The sequence below is a fragment of the Trichomycterus rosablanca genome, chromosome 1, assembly GCF_030014385.1.
Source record: "Trichomycterus rosablanca isolate fTriRos1 chromosome 1, fTriRos1.hap1, whole genome shotgun sequence".
Taxonomy (NCBI): domain Eukaryota; kingdom Metazoa; phylum Chordata; class Actinopteri; order Siluriformes; family Trichomycteridae; genus Trichomycterus; species Trichomycterus rosablanca.
This window is the reverse complement of record NC_085988.1, coordinates 82,667,974-82,686,027: the sequence shown is the minus strand read 5'-3', so window position 1 is coordinate 82,686,027 and position 18,054 is coordinate 82,667,974. Positions and strand designations below refer to the sequence as shown.

Sequence of the window (18,054 nt, the reverse complement as noted above, 5' to 3'; positions counted from 1 at the left end):
TAACACACTCATATGATAAAATAATATTAATTACTTTAATCAATTCCATTTTTTGTGTTTTTTAATTATTTATAGATAGATAGATAGATAGATAGATAGATAGATAGATAGATAGATAGATAGACAGACAGACAGACAGACAGACAGACAGACAGACAGACAGACAGACAGACAGACTCTCAACCTTTCACTTGATAGCACAAAGCTCTACCCACTAGACTACCACCGCTTTATTCTACTCAGGGTTGCAGTGGGTACAATTCACTGAGCTAAAGGTAGAAAACACAGCGTACAGGTCGCCAGTCCATCACAGGGCAATAAGACAGTATTTTTGACCTGTTTTGTTTAGTCGTGATTAAATTTAAATTAGTTAAAAAAAGGTATTTTGGCAGGTTAAGTGTTTAGTTTGGTTTTGTTTAACACACACCCATATGTAAGCACACACGCCGGGACAAAAGAAGGAACATGCTGTATCGATGCTCAATGTGAACAGAGATTAAACTAGTTTATTATTTTCAAAGAGGGAAAAATTTACGCAACAAAAAAAAGCCTTTCTTTTTTACACTAGTGATTATTAAATTTGTACAACCATTCAGTCTGCATGACATAAAGAAATAATTCTACATCTTTGTTTCTTTCGTATTTTTGGTACTCTGAATTATACATACAAATAACAAATACAGGAACTTTATTTTCACAATGCATATAACCTGGGCCAGGAGAAAGTCTTTCAGGTGAACAGAATTCATGTACGTGTGTGTGTGCGCGAGTGTGTGTGTACGTGTTTGTGTGTATTTCTGTGTATCTCGAACACAAACCGATTGGCCAGGACCTATTACACATCCAAAAGAGAAGCTGGCAGTCAGAGGGACAGATCCGACTACACAGGCATTAATGCATTACACACACGAGTCCGTCCTTTGCTGAATATCCTACATTTAATTTCTCTTAATCGTTCGCTCTGTCCTTCACTCGGCCTCTCGCCTCGTCGTACCCTTCTTGTCGTTAGCTGCCCGTGGGCGTTTCCTCTTTTTTTTTTTAAAAGTCTTCATTAAATGTATTGTATTTCATACAATTTGTACAAATATGCAAAGTCTTTCTGGTCTCCGTGTCTTTCACAGCTCGGGGAGTTCTCGCCTCTCGGAGAGGAAGTAAAAATGCGTGGAGGTGGATGAAGGAGCGTCCGTGCGATTTGACAGGTCTATACACAAATGACAGTAAAGATGCGAGCACACGGGATGAATGAGTGATGGAGAGTCTCTCGTTCTTTCTCTCAGGAAGTTTGTTTTTCGGAGATGAAACCTCTTTAGCAGTCATCCGGGCCGGGGCGGAGCAGGTTCGGGGTCTGAGGTTGAGGTTGAGGTCGAGTTAGAGGGGTCACGCTGACTTTTAGAGGTAGCCTAGCCCATGGCGGTCACCATACTCGAAGGGTGGTGCGGTGCGAAGGACAAGCCGGAGGAAGGGTGCATGGGGGTGGGCGTGGTCAGCATGTGGCCCGAGTGCGAGAAGGGTGGGAAGGAGGTCATGTGACGCGACAGGGCGGCCGGGCTGAACGAGCTGCTCTTCTCCATCAGGCTCTTGGAGAAGTCGTCCATGCTGTCCTGACACTTTTTGCTCTTTTTGGACTTGCTGGACATCTTGCGGTTGCGCGTCTGGATGCCCTCTTTCTTCATGGTCAGGGGTCGGTTGATCTGAAGAGAAGCAGGAGAGATACGTTAGTTAATGCATTAATTGTATGGATATCTATGCCGACTATATGGCCAAAAGTATTTTTAGCAGACTCTGTTCATCTGGCAAGGCTTTGCATAAGATTTTGGGGTGCAAATGTGTAGGAATTTGTGCTCTTTCGGTTTAAAGAGCATTTGCTAGGACCAGCACAGAGGTTGAATGTGAAGGCCTGGCTCTTGACATTACAAATCAACCCAAAGGTGTTCAATAGGGTTAAGGTCAGAAGGATGTGCAGGCCACTGGACTTCCTTTACACTGAACTGGAATAGAAGACCTCCCCCAGACAGTTGCAAAATGTATATCATAATATTATAATGCTGTTTGTCTTAAATACATAAACGTAATTATTAGGAGGAGGGTCCACATTCTTTTGGCCATATATTTTATAGAATAATAAATAGGGAAGGAAAGAAAGAAAAAAGAAAGGATTATTGTGCGTGTGTGTGTGTGTGTGTGCGCGCGCGTCCTATCAACACTAGGCTGAATTTAGCCGCTGATTCCTCTACACTGGCCTTATTTCATGTCAGTCATGCCAAGGAAAGAAATCTAAGCCCAGTTAGCCAGGCATGGGCACAATGCATTGCCACGACACTCCACTCCACTGCCAACCATCGGCGTCATCACAGAGCTGCACTCACGCCCGTTTTCCTCCCTCTAGACCAGAGTAATCGAGACCAGACCCAATGCTCTGCTATCAGGCCGTGGTCTGACCGCAGAAACGTTTACGACGTCTAGATGTTTATCTGCTGTCTATATTTTATCCCGGGTTTTAATGCGTCTACGCAAAACGTAGAATAGACGGCCGGTGTGTTTATATACAAGACGTCAAACTTAACACAGAGCGAAAAGAATGTCTGTCTCAGAGCGAGATCAATACAGGCCGACGCTCAAACACACCAATTATAGCGCCTAGTAAGGATCAGGTTGGCTGAGTAATGGACGGCATGTTTTGCTAAGGATTTTCCTACACAAATGGATGTCCATATTATAAAAAAAACCACCAGCTTTAGAGTTTTTAGTCCAACGTTCAGGATTTATCAACAGAAGGGAAGCAGTTGGTTTGTAATGTTTCCATTTTCTTTTTTCCACCTTTTACTGCTAGCTGCTCGAGCCCAAAATCTGCCCTTTATGCAAAGCCCCTGATTGGTTGGCCGTATGCAATGTGACAGAAACTAATTTGCATAAAACCGAGCTGCACCGAATTCTTGCTTTGCAATTGCATGCAGCACGGCTCTCCGTCGCAATGAATGAAATACGACTCAGCTAATGGACGCAGTCCAACCATAGTGTTATAAAAGTACCTACGCCTAACAATACACACAGAACTCAGAAGAGTGTACTTTTAAAACAATATACATAGCTGTACGTTTTTAGGGGATGTCTGTGTGTTGTTCTAAGTGGAATCCATAATTACTTTGTTAATACTGAATATATCAAACGTAATACAGACCACGTAAGCACCAGGGGCCAAATCAACATGGACCTAGACTAAAATACATCTACCTATAGTAATAATAGATAATAATAGACATTTCTCAGGTTATTAGGTTCCCTATAAGGTCTGGGAAATGTTGTTATCCAGTGTTTTCATGGACAATTAGAGTCATTTAGGTATAGTACACTTAAACATGTACAGAAGTAATAATAATCAATTCATACCATCGGATTTGATTGCACTGTGTGTTTATTGGCTAAATAAGGTCCAGGCTTGGTCCAAATTAACATGGACCAAGACTAAAATAGTTCTACCTATAATAATAATAGATAATGATAGACGTGTCTTAGGTTATTTGGTTCCCTGTAAGGTCTGAGAAATTTGTTATCCAGTGTTTTCAAGGAAAATTAGGGTCATATAAGCAACTGGTAAAATCATATTAATACTATATTAATACTGGTATAAGGCTACATTAAACATGTACAGAAATAATACTAATCAATTCATACCATCTGTATTGATTACACGGCCTGTTTATAAGGTCCAGGCTGGTCCAGTACTTTTAAAAATCATTATTTTTTTCCTAAACCAAAGATTTTACACAGCCTTTTTGACTATATAGTCATATAGTCCAATATATAGTGTACAGTCTAATGTTTGTATTCTACCCATTTAACCAACAAAACATGGATCAAACACTCTTATTAAGAAACCAGATCCAAATGAACCAACCTCTTTATGGGCAACTAAAAATCAGACTGACCCACAACAGACCTGTAATTATATTATACAGATTAAATCAAAGGTCTACACACACTTGTAAGAGACACAGGGTCTTCTGAGGCCGTCCATTAACTTTTTTTACCTTAAGCGGTTGCTTTCGATGGAAAACATCAGGCTTCTGGCACTTCTGGTTGACCAAATCTTTTGAGTTTCTGACCAGGGATATTTCAGCAGTGTTAAGGTCAGTAGTTTGTAATAGAAGGACAGTGGTAGCCTAGTGGGTAGAGCTGTGAGCTATCAGTCGGGAGGTTGTGGGTCTGAATTTTGGCTCTGACATGCAGCCACTGTTGGATCATTTGAGCAAGGCTCTTAACCCTCTTGCCTCCTAGATGATGATTATGATTATGATTATTATTATTATTATTATTATTATTATTATTATTAATTATTATTATTAATTATTATTATTATTATTATTATTTGATTAATTATTATAAGCTTGTATAATGGAGAACCAAACCCCAAAACCTCCAATAGGCCCATAAACTCTGGGCATCAACCTATAATAGATATTCGCCAACATCTTTGGTCAGCTAGTGTTGGAGTCAGAAATACATCGTCTAATGCAACTGAGGTTCGTCCTGTGTGTTTGTGATGTATGTTAGCAGGTGTAATGCACACCAAATCTGGTCAGACAAACCTGTCAGCGACGTAGCCCTGACAGTAACACACACACACACACTTTGGGTTTTGTTAAGCTGTTTTAAGAAAAAAACACTATACAATTGTCTTTGACTTCACACACACACACACACACACACACACATTGTGGTTAGTATTCACACCGACAGCCCTTTGTTTTACTGACCACAAGCCCAGTGCGAAGAGGTGGGTACTACAGTCTCTTTAGTACAAAGCCAGAGAATCACACACACACACACACACAAACACACACACACAAACACACCAGTGCAAGGTTTCATTCTCTCATAGAGTTACACCTAAAGCCTACTGCAGCTCTGATCCAGGTTAAGGTTAAGACGGGTCCGTCTCTCCTGAGACATTTGAAATTTAGTTCAAAGAACCCAAGACCGTAATCAGCTCATTTGCCAAATACATTAGCCCCCCCGGGTCACTGCCAGAAATATCAGTCTTCCTGATTAGAGCCATCCAAAAAAATCAGAAAACAATTACAAGAGCAATAATGGGGCGTAATATAAGCTACTGCTATAAACTATGACCTATAATTCCAACGATGCTTATCATAATCGTTGCTCGTTGTTTGTTTTGTACTTGATTACTGGACTGGGAATCATTAATGAGCATGTAAATGTGTGTGTGTTGTTGTGTACGTGCAAGTGTGTGTTGTGTGACTTTTTGTGAAGCTCTTTTAGTCAGTAAAGGATATGCATTGACAGAGCATTTAAGAAAGGGGAAAAAACATCTAGAAGAGTGAAAGAAAGGCAAAAAGGATTAAAAATAAAAAGCTGACTGTTAGCCATCTGCAAGAAATTAAAATTAACTCAGAAAAAATATATTAAAATAAATAAATAAAAAATAAATAAATGGATAAAATTATAATAAATAAATAAATAAATAAATGAAAGAAAATATAAAAATACATAAAAAAATAAATAAATGAAAGAAAGAAAATATAAAAATAAATAAATAAATAAAAAATAAATAAATGAAAGAAAATATAGAAGTAAATAAATAAAAAATAAATAAATGAAAAAAAATTTATAAAAAATTATATAAAAAGCTAGATTAAATTTTTTAGTCAATAAAATAATAAAAAAACAAAGTAAAAAAAGTTGATTAAAAAAGAAAAACAAGGAAAAAAAAAAAACATCTATAATAATACAGGAGCAGGATGGTTGAATGTAAACTCAACTGCTTACATTGTGCAGTTTGTAGTAGAGGCCGCAGGCATTGCACACCGGGTCACCGTTGGCGTTTCTCCTCCACAGCGTCGTCGTGGTTGTTTGACAGTTTGCGCAGGACGTTCCCGCTCGCCGTGCAGCCGACTGCGAGAGACAAACAATAAAGTAAACACATTTTACCACTCAGGTTAAAAACCGTTATTTTCGCCTGCTATAATTTGCGGCTGTTTGTTTAATGTTATTTAAAAGTGCGCACTTTTTATTTCGTTCCGTCTTTTAACAAAATTAAGCTTTAAATCCTAATAAGATTAAACTTTAACTTTAAATTATACATTGAACTAAAATGGCAGTTAAAAATGACTTTTCTTTCAGGACAGATGTAACCAGTGGTTGCACCAACCAGTGATTTTACAGAGACAAGAAAATGCGTTTTGTTAAATATTAATAAATACATAGAATTAAATCTGTCGTTTAAAAAATCACTTTGTAAAAATTCGCTGTCAGTGCTTATACATAGTGGGGTGATACAACAATGCAAATAAATAAATACATGTGATTGGAACATACTACTACCAATAATAGTAATAATAATAACAATAATAATAATAAAAGCGGTAGACCTTATTTCGATATAAATAAAACTTGTAATTTTCTGCATCCCTAGCTAAAAGACAAAAATAATAGGAAAAACCATACCAGTCTCCTTTTGGGCTTGATGAGAGGTCGGTTCTGGCCATTCATTTTGTGGTAGAGTCCACAGGCGTTACACAGGTAGTGCCCGGTTCCGTCCCGCCGCCACAGAGGAGTGGAAGTGGCTCCGCAGTTCACGCATTCCCGACCCTCTGCACGCACAACACATGCACAGCTATATAAATAACTGACCAACGCACCAGAACATGCAGGCATTTACACTGTGAGTCAAAAAGAACCTCCAAAATTATTTCACACGAATATTATTTGTAACTTGCATTTGCAAAGACGGATAATCGATCACTGACATTTTACTGAAGTTGTCAAATATCGTTAATATGAAATATCATTGTATTGTATTGTAGCTACACGTTTAAGGCGCGGTGCTGGGCAATATAATAGTATAAGAGTATAATAACGATATAATGAATAGTATTATAATAGTATAATAGTACAATAACGATTTAATGAATAGTATTATAATATGATCATAGTATAACAAAATTTGCCATGTAATGATACATATAATGTACATAGGTTTCTTTTTGGGCTCATATTGTATAGATAACTGAGTAATGCACACATATTTCTATGCATGTAGGCCTATACGACCGGTGAACAATCACAATATATTCATCTGCTATGCACTGAACTACTGAACTATAAACGTTGCTATATGTAAAATAAAACACGAGTTTTTGTGGGGGGTGTAATATGTTATGTGAACTATGGTTATTGAGAATAAGGAGTATAAAATAACAATAACAATAATAATAATAATAATAATAATAATAATAATAATAATAACAATAATAATAATGATGATAAATTGGAATTATTATTATTATTAATATTATAAATAATTTAAAGCCTGATTTGAAGTCTAATCCTTTAAGATCTTAGTAGCGGTTTTCAGTCATGTTACACATCCAGGTCTTATCAAAGACATCATGCTGTAGGGGCTGAACACTGAATGATTATACCTTACAAACATAACCCTACTCATTCTGAGAATTAAAAAACATTACTAACATACCGGCTGTGTGAGATGATTTGTTATCAGTCGTTGTATCATTTCATATCGGCGCATCCGATCAAAAACCTTCCAGATTTAGTCAAAGCAATTAAGACGAACGATAACGACATAATAATGAGCATAAAAATAATAATAATAATAATAATAATAATAATTCATGTCATTCATTCATTTTCGGCATTTAGTAGACGCTTTTATCCAAAACGACCTACAGAAGTGTGACAGTATTTTGTCTAAGCAATTGAAGGTTACGGGTCTTGCTCAAGGGTCCAACAGTGATCTTTTGATTACTAGTCCATCGCTAGGCTACAGCTGCCTTCTGTAGTCAATACAACATAAATAATAATAATAATAACAATATGTGAATGTAGGGTGATTTTAATATTATTTATCATGTCACATGTTTTTTTCCAGTCTAGAATAAATGGCCCCACGTTAAACTCCTGCTCTTATTTTCTCTTTCTTTTTCTCTCGGTTTGACAGACAGGCCGATGCTTTTTCCCGTCTGAGTGACACTCGAAAGAACGAAAAACATCCAAACACAAAGTGCTCAGGAACATTTCGCCATAGGCTTTAGCTTTACTACAGGAGGAAGCGATTAAGAGGACAGACACACCTACCAGAATGCTGATTGTTTTATTATTATGATCATGTTAAGCCACTTCATTTCTATTATTAAGAAGTCAATTACATTGTAAAGTCAACCAGGGCAGAAAGTGATTTTTAACACCTAAACGCTTTCACCAAGTCGACTTAAATTCACTGTAGTGTCAATGGACTCAACATCTTCAAATTTAGGTTCAGCAGTTTGATTTCTCACAGTGAGAAAATTTCCATTTCTAAGCCTTTTCTCAGATGTTCTGGTTTCACCGCTGGTGGGCGAACTCTGATGCCATCCTGTTTTATTTTGTTATTGCGTAAAACTTGTTCCGAGTCTGTGGGTTGCTGTTAGACCGCAAACTAGAAAAATTGAGTTTTCGGTTTAATGCAGACATTAGGTAAGAACTGCAGCTGTTATGTTTGTTTATTTTTTAAGGTTTAACAGGCAGGTTGTTTTTAATTATTTTGGACAACATATAGATGCTACATTATTCCATACATTTCACCTTTTTAGGTTTTACATATGCCAAGTTAATAGTAAATTAATTCATTAATACCTCTTAAACATCTTATTTGTTTAATTGTTTTTTTTTTTTTTTTTAAGAATAAGCTACAGCTTTGTTGTGATTAGTAGGCCTACAAAATCTGATAAACGCAAACTATACCGAACATCAGTTGTTCTTTGTTTGTTTGGATTTCTTAATGGTTATTCTAATGAATGTTTTTTCTTTATATTTATATTGATCATCAAATATTAAACATCAGTTTTAGCTGTACAAAACTGCCCGTTATAGGTTGAAGCTCCACCATTTGAAGGAGTTAGGCCAGTGAAAACAAGCTTAGCTAGACAAATGTCTCGGAATCCCAGGGATTATGAAGCAGAATGAACTACATATTATTCAAATATGTCACGTTTGCTAAATCATTATGTTCAATCAAAACATCAGCTTTTGCTCTGAAAATTAGTTTGTGTTTAATGATGTGTATAATGAGTTCGTGTTTTTAATGATTGGTAAAAAAAATAAACCTTAAAAACTCGATCTGAATTAGTTTCCCTTTATGGACAGGGTTTAGACTTGCGTTTAATCTCAGTTGGCTTCAGAAAATAGCGAGTATCTTTCCATGAAGCATTAACCAATTCGTAGTACTCTGCTCTTAATAAATGAGACGTTTAAATGTAATTCAGACAGAATCCCAAAATTGTTGTTGTTTTTTATACTATTACATTAATCACTTAGGTCCATTGTTGTATTTAATGGCTAATTGGACATCAGAGCACAAATAGAACATTTTATATTTATATTTCTGACCCCTGGAATTTGTGTTCTGGAATGCTTTGTAGGTTGGATTTAATGCAATGTCAATGTTAAAATGGAAATATTGTTTATGATGAGTGATGTTGTTACTAAATAAAAGGCCTCTGGATATGAAACACACGGCTCGACTAAGTAAATGGGAAAAGAGAAAATGATGGCAAAACAAAAAAAAAGTTTACTTTGTTTGTAACAGCCGCATGTTAGAAGTAAAACCGGTCTGACGGCTGATGACTGAATGACCTTTTCTTTTTCAGAACTAATTTCCCTCAGTGTTTGGATAGAGATTCATGCAGCAGCATCCGGCCTTTCCATCAGTTTCAGCGCTAAAATAAACAGCGCAGCAGGCTGAACCTAAGTGGATTAGCTTAAACACATAAAACAGTGCCGAGACCGGGACGAGAAGAGGTGCAAAAAAATGCAAACACCCTGGAAAAACTGGAGTCATCGAAACAGATTGGACGGTGTTTAATTATACCTATTGATAGATTGATTTCGGCCTTATCAGCAGACACATATATAAAATAATCTAATAGGTTATAATGCATAACATAGTCACTGTGCACATAATACAAAGCAGAATAAAATGCTGTGCACTTTTTGTGTTGAATAATAGGGATATATTATTTGGATTATTAGGTTACTGTCACCTTTACGAAAAATAGACTATAGTGTATTGAAAATGCATTTACTAAAAGCATTTCTAATATTATAAATATGATTTCTTAATGATCATTTGTCTTAACATTTATTTAAGACTAGGCTGTGGTTTGGTTGACAAAGATAATCCCAAATAACGCACTCATGTCTGTGTGGTTTAAAAAATGAAGCAGTAAAGGCTTATTGTAAGCCAGGCTGTGGCTTCTGCCATGTTTAGAGGAACCAGAGAACCAGAAAAGCAAAATCCCCAGTGTTACGTTCACACCGGTACTTCTCATATAGCCGAGCGGGACACAAATAAACACTATTCCGAACTGTAAAAGTCAATTCAGCCCTGGGGATTCCACTAAGAGGCCAGAATGGAAGAAATCTCCAGGCCCTGTTCAATCGCCCGAGAGCAGCCCTGACCCTAGAGGCTGTTTGTGAAAAAAATTTGTAAAATGAGTTTTTGCAGAGCTAAAAAAATCCTGGAACAAATATAAAGGCCCTGTTGAAATGATTTGCCTATGTTGTATTAGGTTAAAGTATATCAAAGGGGTAATAAAGCGCACGCCTACCTGAACAGGACCTTGTTTTTGGTCTTGTTTTGGAACCATAACTAGAGGAGCACCCACCTAGCAGGCTGCTGGGTGGGAAGAGCCCCGGCCCGTACTCGGACACATAGGGAGGGTAAGTAGCGATGGGATGATGCGCTGCGGAGGAGGACGATGCCACTGTGCCCATTCCGATGGAGGCCATGCCACGGCCATGAGTCGCGTCCAGCTTCATGCTCTCGGGTAGCTGGTACTTGATGCAGTCTTTGTCCTCAGGCCGCAGTGAAGAACCAGAGGACTGTGCGGACATGGCTGGATCTGGGGACACATCTTTCGGAGGAGTCGGGGGAAACGTGAAGAGGTGTGGGCTGGCATGGCCGGCTGACAGCGAGGACGAGGAAGAGGAGGTAGAGGATGAAGATGAGGGTGGGTGAGGGTAGACAGACAAAGGCCCTGGTGAGCTGTGGTGCAGCGGCGCTTTGGAAAACGGACCCAAGTTCCACGGGGAGGCCCCATGATGAGGCCCAATGCCTTTACTGCTGTCTAGCCAAGGCAGAGAGCTGTGCAGCAGCGGGCGACACACCTGACTTCCTGAAAAGTGGAACCACACAAAGAGGCCTGTTACCAAAAAGTCACAAGCCTGAATGTTTTTTGAATCAAAACTCTTTAGTTTCGATGCGTTCCAAACCACATGACAAATAAGAGTTAGAGGTATGGGTAACAGTCTGCCACCAACATTTACAACCACATAAGGCACAAAACATCAGGAGATCTGTGACTGCTAAAATGACTAAATCTTATTAATAATAATAATAATAATACATTTGCATTTGCTACATGATTTTGATACTTGAGTATAAAGTGGATTTAATAAAACAATTCCAATTCTAAATGTGTACAAAATATATTTTAGTATAAATTCTGCCAGCTATTCGTATCTAATATTGATAAATTTAGAGGAAGAAAAACTATAGTGTTACCAAATGATTAATTAATTCTAGACACATTAAACTTTGCTTATAGAATTAATTCAGGACTTAAATAAAGTCTGCAAACGCCTGGACTTGTTTTTACACCCCATATAATGCTTTAAAACTGATAAACTGATGAATGCAAGCAGCTATTGTTAAAATTACTGTTAAAATGTAAAGCTCTTGTTGCAAAATAAACACTTTCGTTTGTTTAACATGGGTGGAAAAACGTTTGACTCCGTTTGTGCTCAGGTTCAGACCTGAAGGATTCACTATTAACACCTACTGCATGTCATTAGCTCTCGTTATCGAGACCGTCGATACTCAGCACCCCTCCCTGAGTATCAGCTCAATAGAGATGGATCTCAAATCTAAATCTAAACGTGCTGAGAGCCTCGGAAAATAAAACAAGGTCATGAATTGTTCTTCATGCACACAGCTCAGGAAGTCTCGGCAGTAAATTAAACCCCAAAACAGCTCATCCGCAATTTATTTGCACCGCTAAAGTGCCCTGTTTGATCTGTCATTTGTAGAGCCAAAGGTCGGCTCACATAAAACGCCTTTGCCGTATTTAAGGACGCATTATTGTCAAGTTAGCGCAATTAATCACATAAGGGCAATTTGTTTTTTGTTTTTTTAAACAATGATAGATAAACACATTTCATATACTTATATAATTGTGTGTAATATGTAGGCCTACGATTAAAAAAAACAAATGTCGCACCGTCCAAAAAATTAAAGCGTTGTTAAATTAAACGCTATTTTTAAGGCCTCAAATAGCAAATGTAATAATGCCATACAAAAAAATATTATCAAAATTTATATTATTTGTATTACAGCAAGAAACGTCGAGAAACCAATGATAACGCACTTAAGCAGACCTGAATGTGTTGCATTTTCTCTAAACAAATCAGCCACCGATGGTTGTAAAGACACTGTTTAACTACAAACTATTAAAGCTAAATCAATAAAATACTCAAAACAGGCCTCTGTTGGTAAATATATTAAAACAAGGAAAACGTGTGTGTTACAAAATCGTTTTACAGCCGATGAACACTAGAAAGATGTGAAACCAGTAAAACACCAGTCATGAGAAACACTTGTCATCCGCCTTCTTGCTTTCTTGCTTGTAGCAGAATTGGTTGCATTTTTGTGCGACAAATAGATTTCAAGAATTTCAAGAAACTCAATTCTTGCTACTTGCTTCAGTTCCACGGTTTCAACCTGGCGACCGAGAATGTGGGTGTTTTTTTAATGCACACAGCAGAAATGTTGCTGAATTAAAAAATAAAAATAAAATGAATTCATCAAATTCGCGTATTATTATTTTTTTCAAATGTTTGTACAATAACAAATACCTAAATCATGTCAGCCAACTTATCTATACCTAACGTGCATTAGACATTATATTTGTTAATAATATAATAAATAAGCAGGAAAATTTCCAAATAAAAAAAAGATGTGCATACATTTGTATGTGAAGACTTTGTTTTAGTGGTACAGTTAAATCTAACAGTGGTGACCTGAGGTCAAAGTGGGCGACACTTTTTTAAACATTCTATAATTATTAAAAAAATGAGGATTAAATGCAAACTTAAAGCAAGCTGTCTTGTTGTGGGTGTATTTTATGCAATCTCTTCCTGTGTGGGTGCTCGAAGCGAAACGATGCTTACCGTGTGGTGGCGGGTACCTCTGCACGGCCCGGTTTCCGTAGTACGGGTGACCGCTCTGTCCGTCGATGTTGAAGAGCACGTCCATGTCCTCAAGCGGGTACTGCGGCTCCATGTACGAGTGGCCAAGGCCGGGGTGGTGCGGCTCTGCGTGCTGGCCGTTTAGCACCGGGTGTGGATGATGATGATGATGGTGGCTCATCCAGCGGGGTTGCTCCGCACTCACTTCCATCGTGCTTTAGTTTTTTGTTTTGTTTAGCAAAGTTTCATATAAAAACGTGTCACACAGGATAAAAAATTAAAAGGGAAAAAATGCAATAATAATAATAATAATAAAGTCCGGAATTCCTTGATTAATCCAGACGCCTTTTTTCACAGACGTGGCTTCTGATGATCACCTGCAACTGAATAAAAAAATTCACTTTACTGTCAAGTCCGTCCAAGATGTTTCACGTACTTGTGTCTCATTGGTCAGATAGAATAAAATAAAATAAGTGTCCCAGCCTCTAAAACCTCTATAACCGGCGCATTAAATAAAAGTTGGCTTGCTTTTCAAAACAAGCAAAAAATAAATGCAAATAGCGCCCTCTGATCGCAAATTGTAATAAATAAATAAGTCCAGTATAGTGTGAGTCAGGATCCAGCGGGTTGTTTTTAGCAGATTCTGAACGCGGACGCGGACTCAACAGGTCGGGTCGCAATTGGCGCAATGGAGAGTTTCAGTGCGCTCGGACTCCACCGAAACTTTGAACGCACTGATCAAAATCTCTGTTTATGCGCAGCGCTAAAACCTTTCTAACCCCCTACTGACTCCCTCCCTCTTTCTCTCGCTCCCTCCCCTTTCTCTAAACTTAGACCGTCTCTCTCTCTCTCTCTCTCTCTCTCTCTATCTCTCTCTCTCTTTTTTTTCTCTCTCACTTTTTTTTACAGTGAAGGCATTCTTTTAGGATGGCGCCAGGCAGCTCAATGCTCGCAGACAGCTTGTGGCGCGACGCAACTTAAGGAGGGTCTCTCTCTCTGTGTGTGTGTGCTCTCTCTCTCTCTCTCTCTCTCAATTCTCTCAACTCTCTCAATTCTCTCTCTCTCTCTGTCATCAGTAGGGGAGGGGCCACCAAACCGCCCGGACTAATTGAATAAAGTGGGGGGCCAAATACGGAATGATGACCAGGACCTCTGGAGCGCTTCCTCTCTACCCTCCCTACACACACACACACACACACACACACACACACACTATCCCATTCACAAACTTATATAGATCGACTACTGCATCCATACACACTTGCATTTATACAGAACATGTCCAAAGTTAACAAGTCACATCCACCAGAATAAAAACACGTTTTATGTTATGCTTTACAGGGGCGTATATATAAATATGTATGTTACAGGCAATATCAGACAATCTAAAACGGTATACAGGTATACTTTATGGTTTTGTTTTGTTTTTATTTTAGCTATTAGGCCTGAAAAATAGGTCAGCAAAATATTAATCTAGAGATTAGAAAGGCTGTCTCGATTGTCACCTGCATATACAAGCTGATTTATTGTCCATTGTACAATAAGCAAAGTAATAAGCACATTTGCAAACCACATACACTCTCATTCTCAAACATATAGACGAAAATAGAAACAGGCTAATTCATTCATTCATTCATTCATCCATTCATTATCGTTTCTATCTAAGCATATGAAAAACAGTTTTCTGGTTAATTTAAGTTGCAGAAACATTAATAAAAGACTAATGTAAATAAATAATATTAGAATGATTAATAAAAAATGAATACACGTTACTACTTTGATTGTATAGTAACTGTTCGTTTACTTCATTTAACATTTAAAGGAATACGGGAAATAAAATATAGAATATAGAACGCTTTTATTTGTCATATATACATATACATGTGTACAGTACAAGGAAATTCTTTTTTCGCATGTCCCAGTTTGTTTGAAAGCTGGGGTCAGAGCACAGGGTCCAGCACCCCTGGAGCTGAAAGGGTTAAGGACTCCCAAAAGTTCTGGCACTTAAATATTTGATGTGTTTTTATTTCTATTTTTGGCAAATTCAGCAAGTGTCAGAGTAAGACTGAATATTCGGCTTTAAATGTGAAAGGCTTCCGTCGTCATTCTTTTGTGACCTGTTGCCTCTTCCTTTCTCTCTCTCTCTCTCTCTGTCTCTCTCTCTCTCTCTCTCTCTCTCTCTGTGTGTGTGTGTGTGTGTGTGTGTGTGTGTGTGTGTGTGTGTGTGTGTGTTGTTCTCTTTAAACTGCGTGACAGTGCGTCCTCTCGCGGTCACATTCATGTGATTTTTTTCTGCTGTATTGCTTCCATCCTGTTGGTTCAAAATGGAGCTAATATACAGTATATGATCTTGTTCTGCGACACTAGAAGATCTCCCACTTCCCCTTCAAACCTTAAGTACTTTTCTTTTTTGAGAGCAAAAATTGATTTTATTCTTCGCTGTGTGTGGGACTCTAATAGCTCAGACTCCGTATTTACGAATCAAGGTTTATTAGTCACATACACACAGTCATACACAGTACAATGAAATGCCATATTGGTAATTACAAAAAAGACAAAATATATATTTATACTAAAAATAGAACTGTTTTAAAATGTAAAAAGAAAAATTAGAAAATTTAAAATTGAAACTGAAAAAAGAAAATAGAAGCAATTTAAAGTGAACCAAGTGTGCAAAAGTGAGAAATGTGCAACATAATACTGAACAACTGAACATATATTGTGCAACATAATGCTGTGAGTAATTATTATATGCAAATACAAATCTATATGCATACACTACACTACACACACTCACACACTCTCTCACACACACACACACACACATATATATATATATATATACATACATACATACATATATGTATATATATGTATATATAAACTGTATACTGAACAACATAATACTGAACAACTGAACATATATTGTGCAACATAATGCTGTGAGTGATTACTATATACAATTACAAATCTATATACATACATTACACACACACACATATATATATATACATATATATATATACATATATATACACACACACATATTTGTAACATCTCGTTTCTGTCAGTGTGATCGAGGCAACAGTTTTGTACGCCTATAAAAAAGAGTCTGAAGAATAAAAATACTCTTGATAGTCACATGTTTACTGCTCACAAATAAAAGCATGGCAGACTACCTTGCTAAATGACGTGCCATCTTGTGAGACTGGTTGGTGGGGAAACACATGCTGCTATCATTTCCATCGTGACCACAAGAGCTGAAAATCTACCGTATGCACCTTTATATCCGGTTTAAAAAATCGTTTCTTAGTTAAATATTCATTTGTTCTTTTATATTGTTGAGATGTTGAATTAAAATAAACAGGCACGATGTTAAAATTGTATTAGTGGGCCTGTTATGTAGTATATGGATTGGCATTGGGAAATGTTATAATGTTACTGACATGCCAACAACATTACCTGTTTGGACATGGATGTTTTTAATCAACGAACAATAAAACTCTTGTTTTAGAGAAAAATGTATAATTAAAATGCTTGTTTTAAATAAACAGGTAACATTTGCAGGTATAGGTTAAACCAACCAGTAATGTAATTGTGAAATTGAAAGGCAGGCGAGAACTCAACTTCCAAGAATCAATGCATCAGCATAAATTAGAAGGTACATAGTTTGTCAGTACTGAGGGGAAATGTAAAAAATATAATATTTAATACAACTGTTCCACGTCAAGTACGTACATAGAATTGCACTGCATGTGTCACGTTAATCACTGGAGGAAAAATGAAGCTGTCCCTTTTTTAAATAAGTATTATTATTATTTAATTAAAACAGAAGATGCAGAAGTGCAGAAGTGCAGTAGATTAAGCACAATGCAACCTACATATTTGCTGTGTGTTGGTGTATGCCAACAAACAAGCGTCTCAGTCCTGTCCTATGCAAATTTCCTACCCCCCCCAGACCGTATCAGATGCACCTTGGTACCCCTTGACTGAGGGTATTCCTTTTCTAAATTCTCTACAACACACACACACACACACACACACTGTAATGTCAACATTTTAGGATGCAGAAATATAAGACCTTAAAAGGCTTTTACCACATCAGTAAGCTGCAGTATATTTGTTGCTATAGTGACCAGGTTGAAAGGGGGGTGTGTGTTGGTGACCAGCCTCTCCGACGCCACCGTTATACACCAACTGTGACGTCACTGACCCCAGATTAGTAAATAGTCAGGAAATTAATTTAGAAACGACATCATGAACAAGAACAAATATTAAGACCACATTTTCAGGTTTTGTATTGGATAAAACCGGATGCCAACGTTACAGCATGGCGCGTTTGCACGGTGAGCTCAGTGAGCGCTGGGCACCGACACCAGAGTAATAAACACAATACGGGATTCGATTATATTGAACAAAATTGTGTGCTTATGACTGCATGCAGTGCACACCCCAAGCAATTACTGAATAATCTAATTACCCAGGGCAGGCGGGTCCTGTTGTATCCACTACGTGCCAATGTGGCTGCAGGTTTTCATGCCAACCACTGATATTTGGTTTGAAGACCAAGACTAACAAATAAAACAATTCAGACCAGGTGGGCTTGTGTTTGGTTGGTTGGTTTAAAAATACACAAACACTTCGGTCCATTGTAGGCACGACTGGGCACGACTGGGCACTCCTGCCCCGATGGTGAGTGTAGGCTGCTATACTGTATAACGTATTAGATACCGTGTGTATTCGTAAAACGCTTTGAATTAAGGAGACCAGTGTGTGTGTGTGTGTGTGTGT

General features: G+C 37.7%; 1 protein-coding gene across 3 annotated transcripts; it reads right to left on the bottom strand.

Moving 5' to 3' along the window:
* Nucleotides 1-607: 607 nt before the first annotated feature.
* Nucleotides 608-13,481, bottom strand: gata3 (GATA binding protein 3). 3 transcript variants are annotated; one of them, XM_063007193.1, is made up of 5 exons: nt 13,240-13,481; nt 10,626-11,198; nt 6,466-6,611; nt 5,788-5,913; nt 608-1,691 (listed from the first exon to the last, which is right to left on the bottom strand). In XM_063007193.1, the coding sequence occupies exons 1-5, from the start codon at nt 13,472-13,474 to the stop codon at nt 1,401-1,403; spliced, it is 1,371 nt and encodes a 456-aa protein (XP_062863263.1). In that variant the 5' UTR covers nt 13,475-13,481; the 3' UTR covers nt 608-1,400. The 3 variants fall into 3 exon arrangements, with proteins under 3 accessions (XP_062863263.1, XP_062863254.1, XP_062863273.1); XM_063007184.1 differs by having other exon boundaries at nt 10,626-11,192; nt 13,246-13,481; XM_063007203.1 differs by having other exon boundaries at nt 10,683-11,192; nt 13,246-13,481.
* Nucleotides 13,482-18,054: the final 4,573 nt, after the last annotated feature.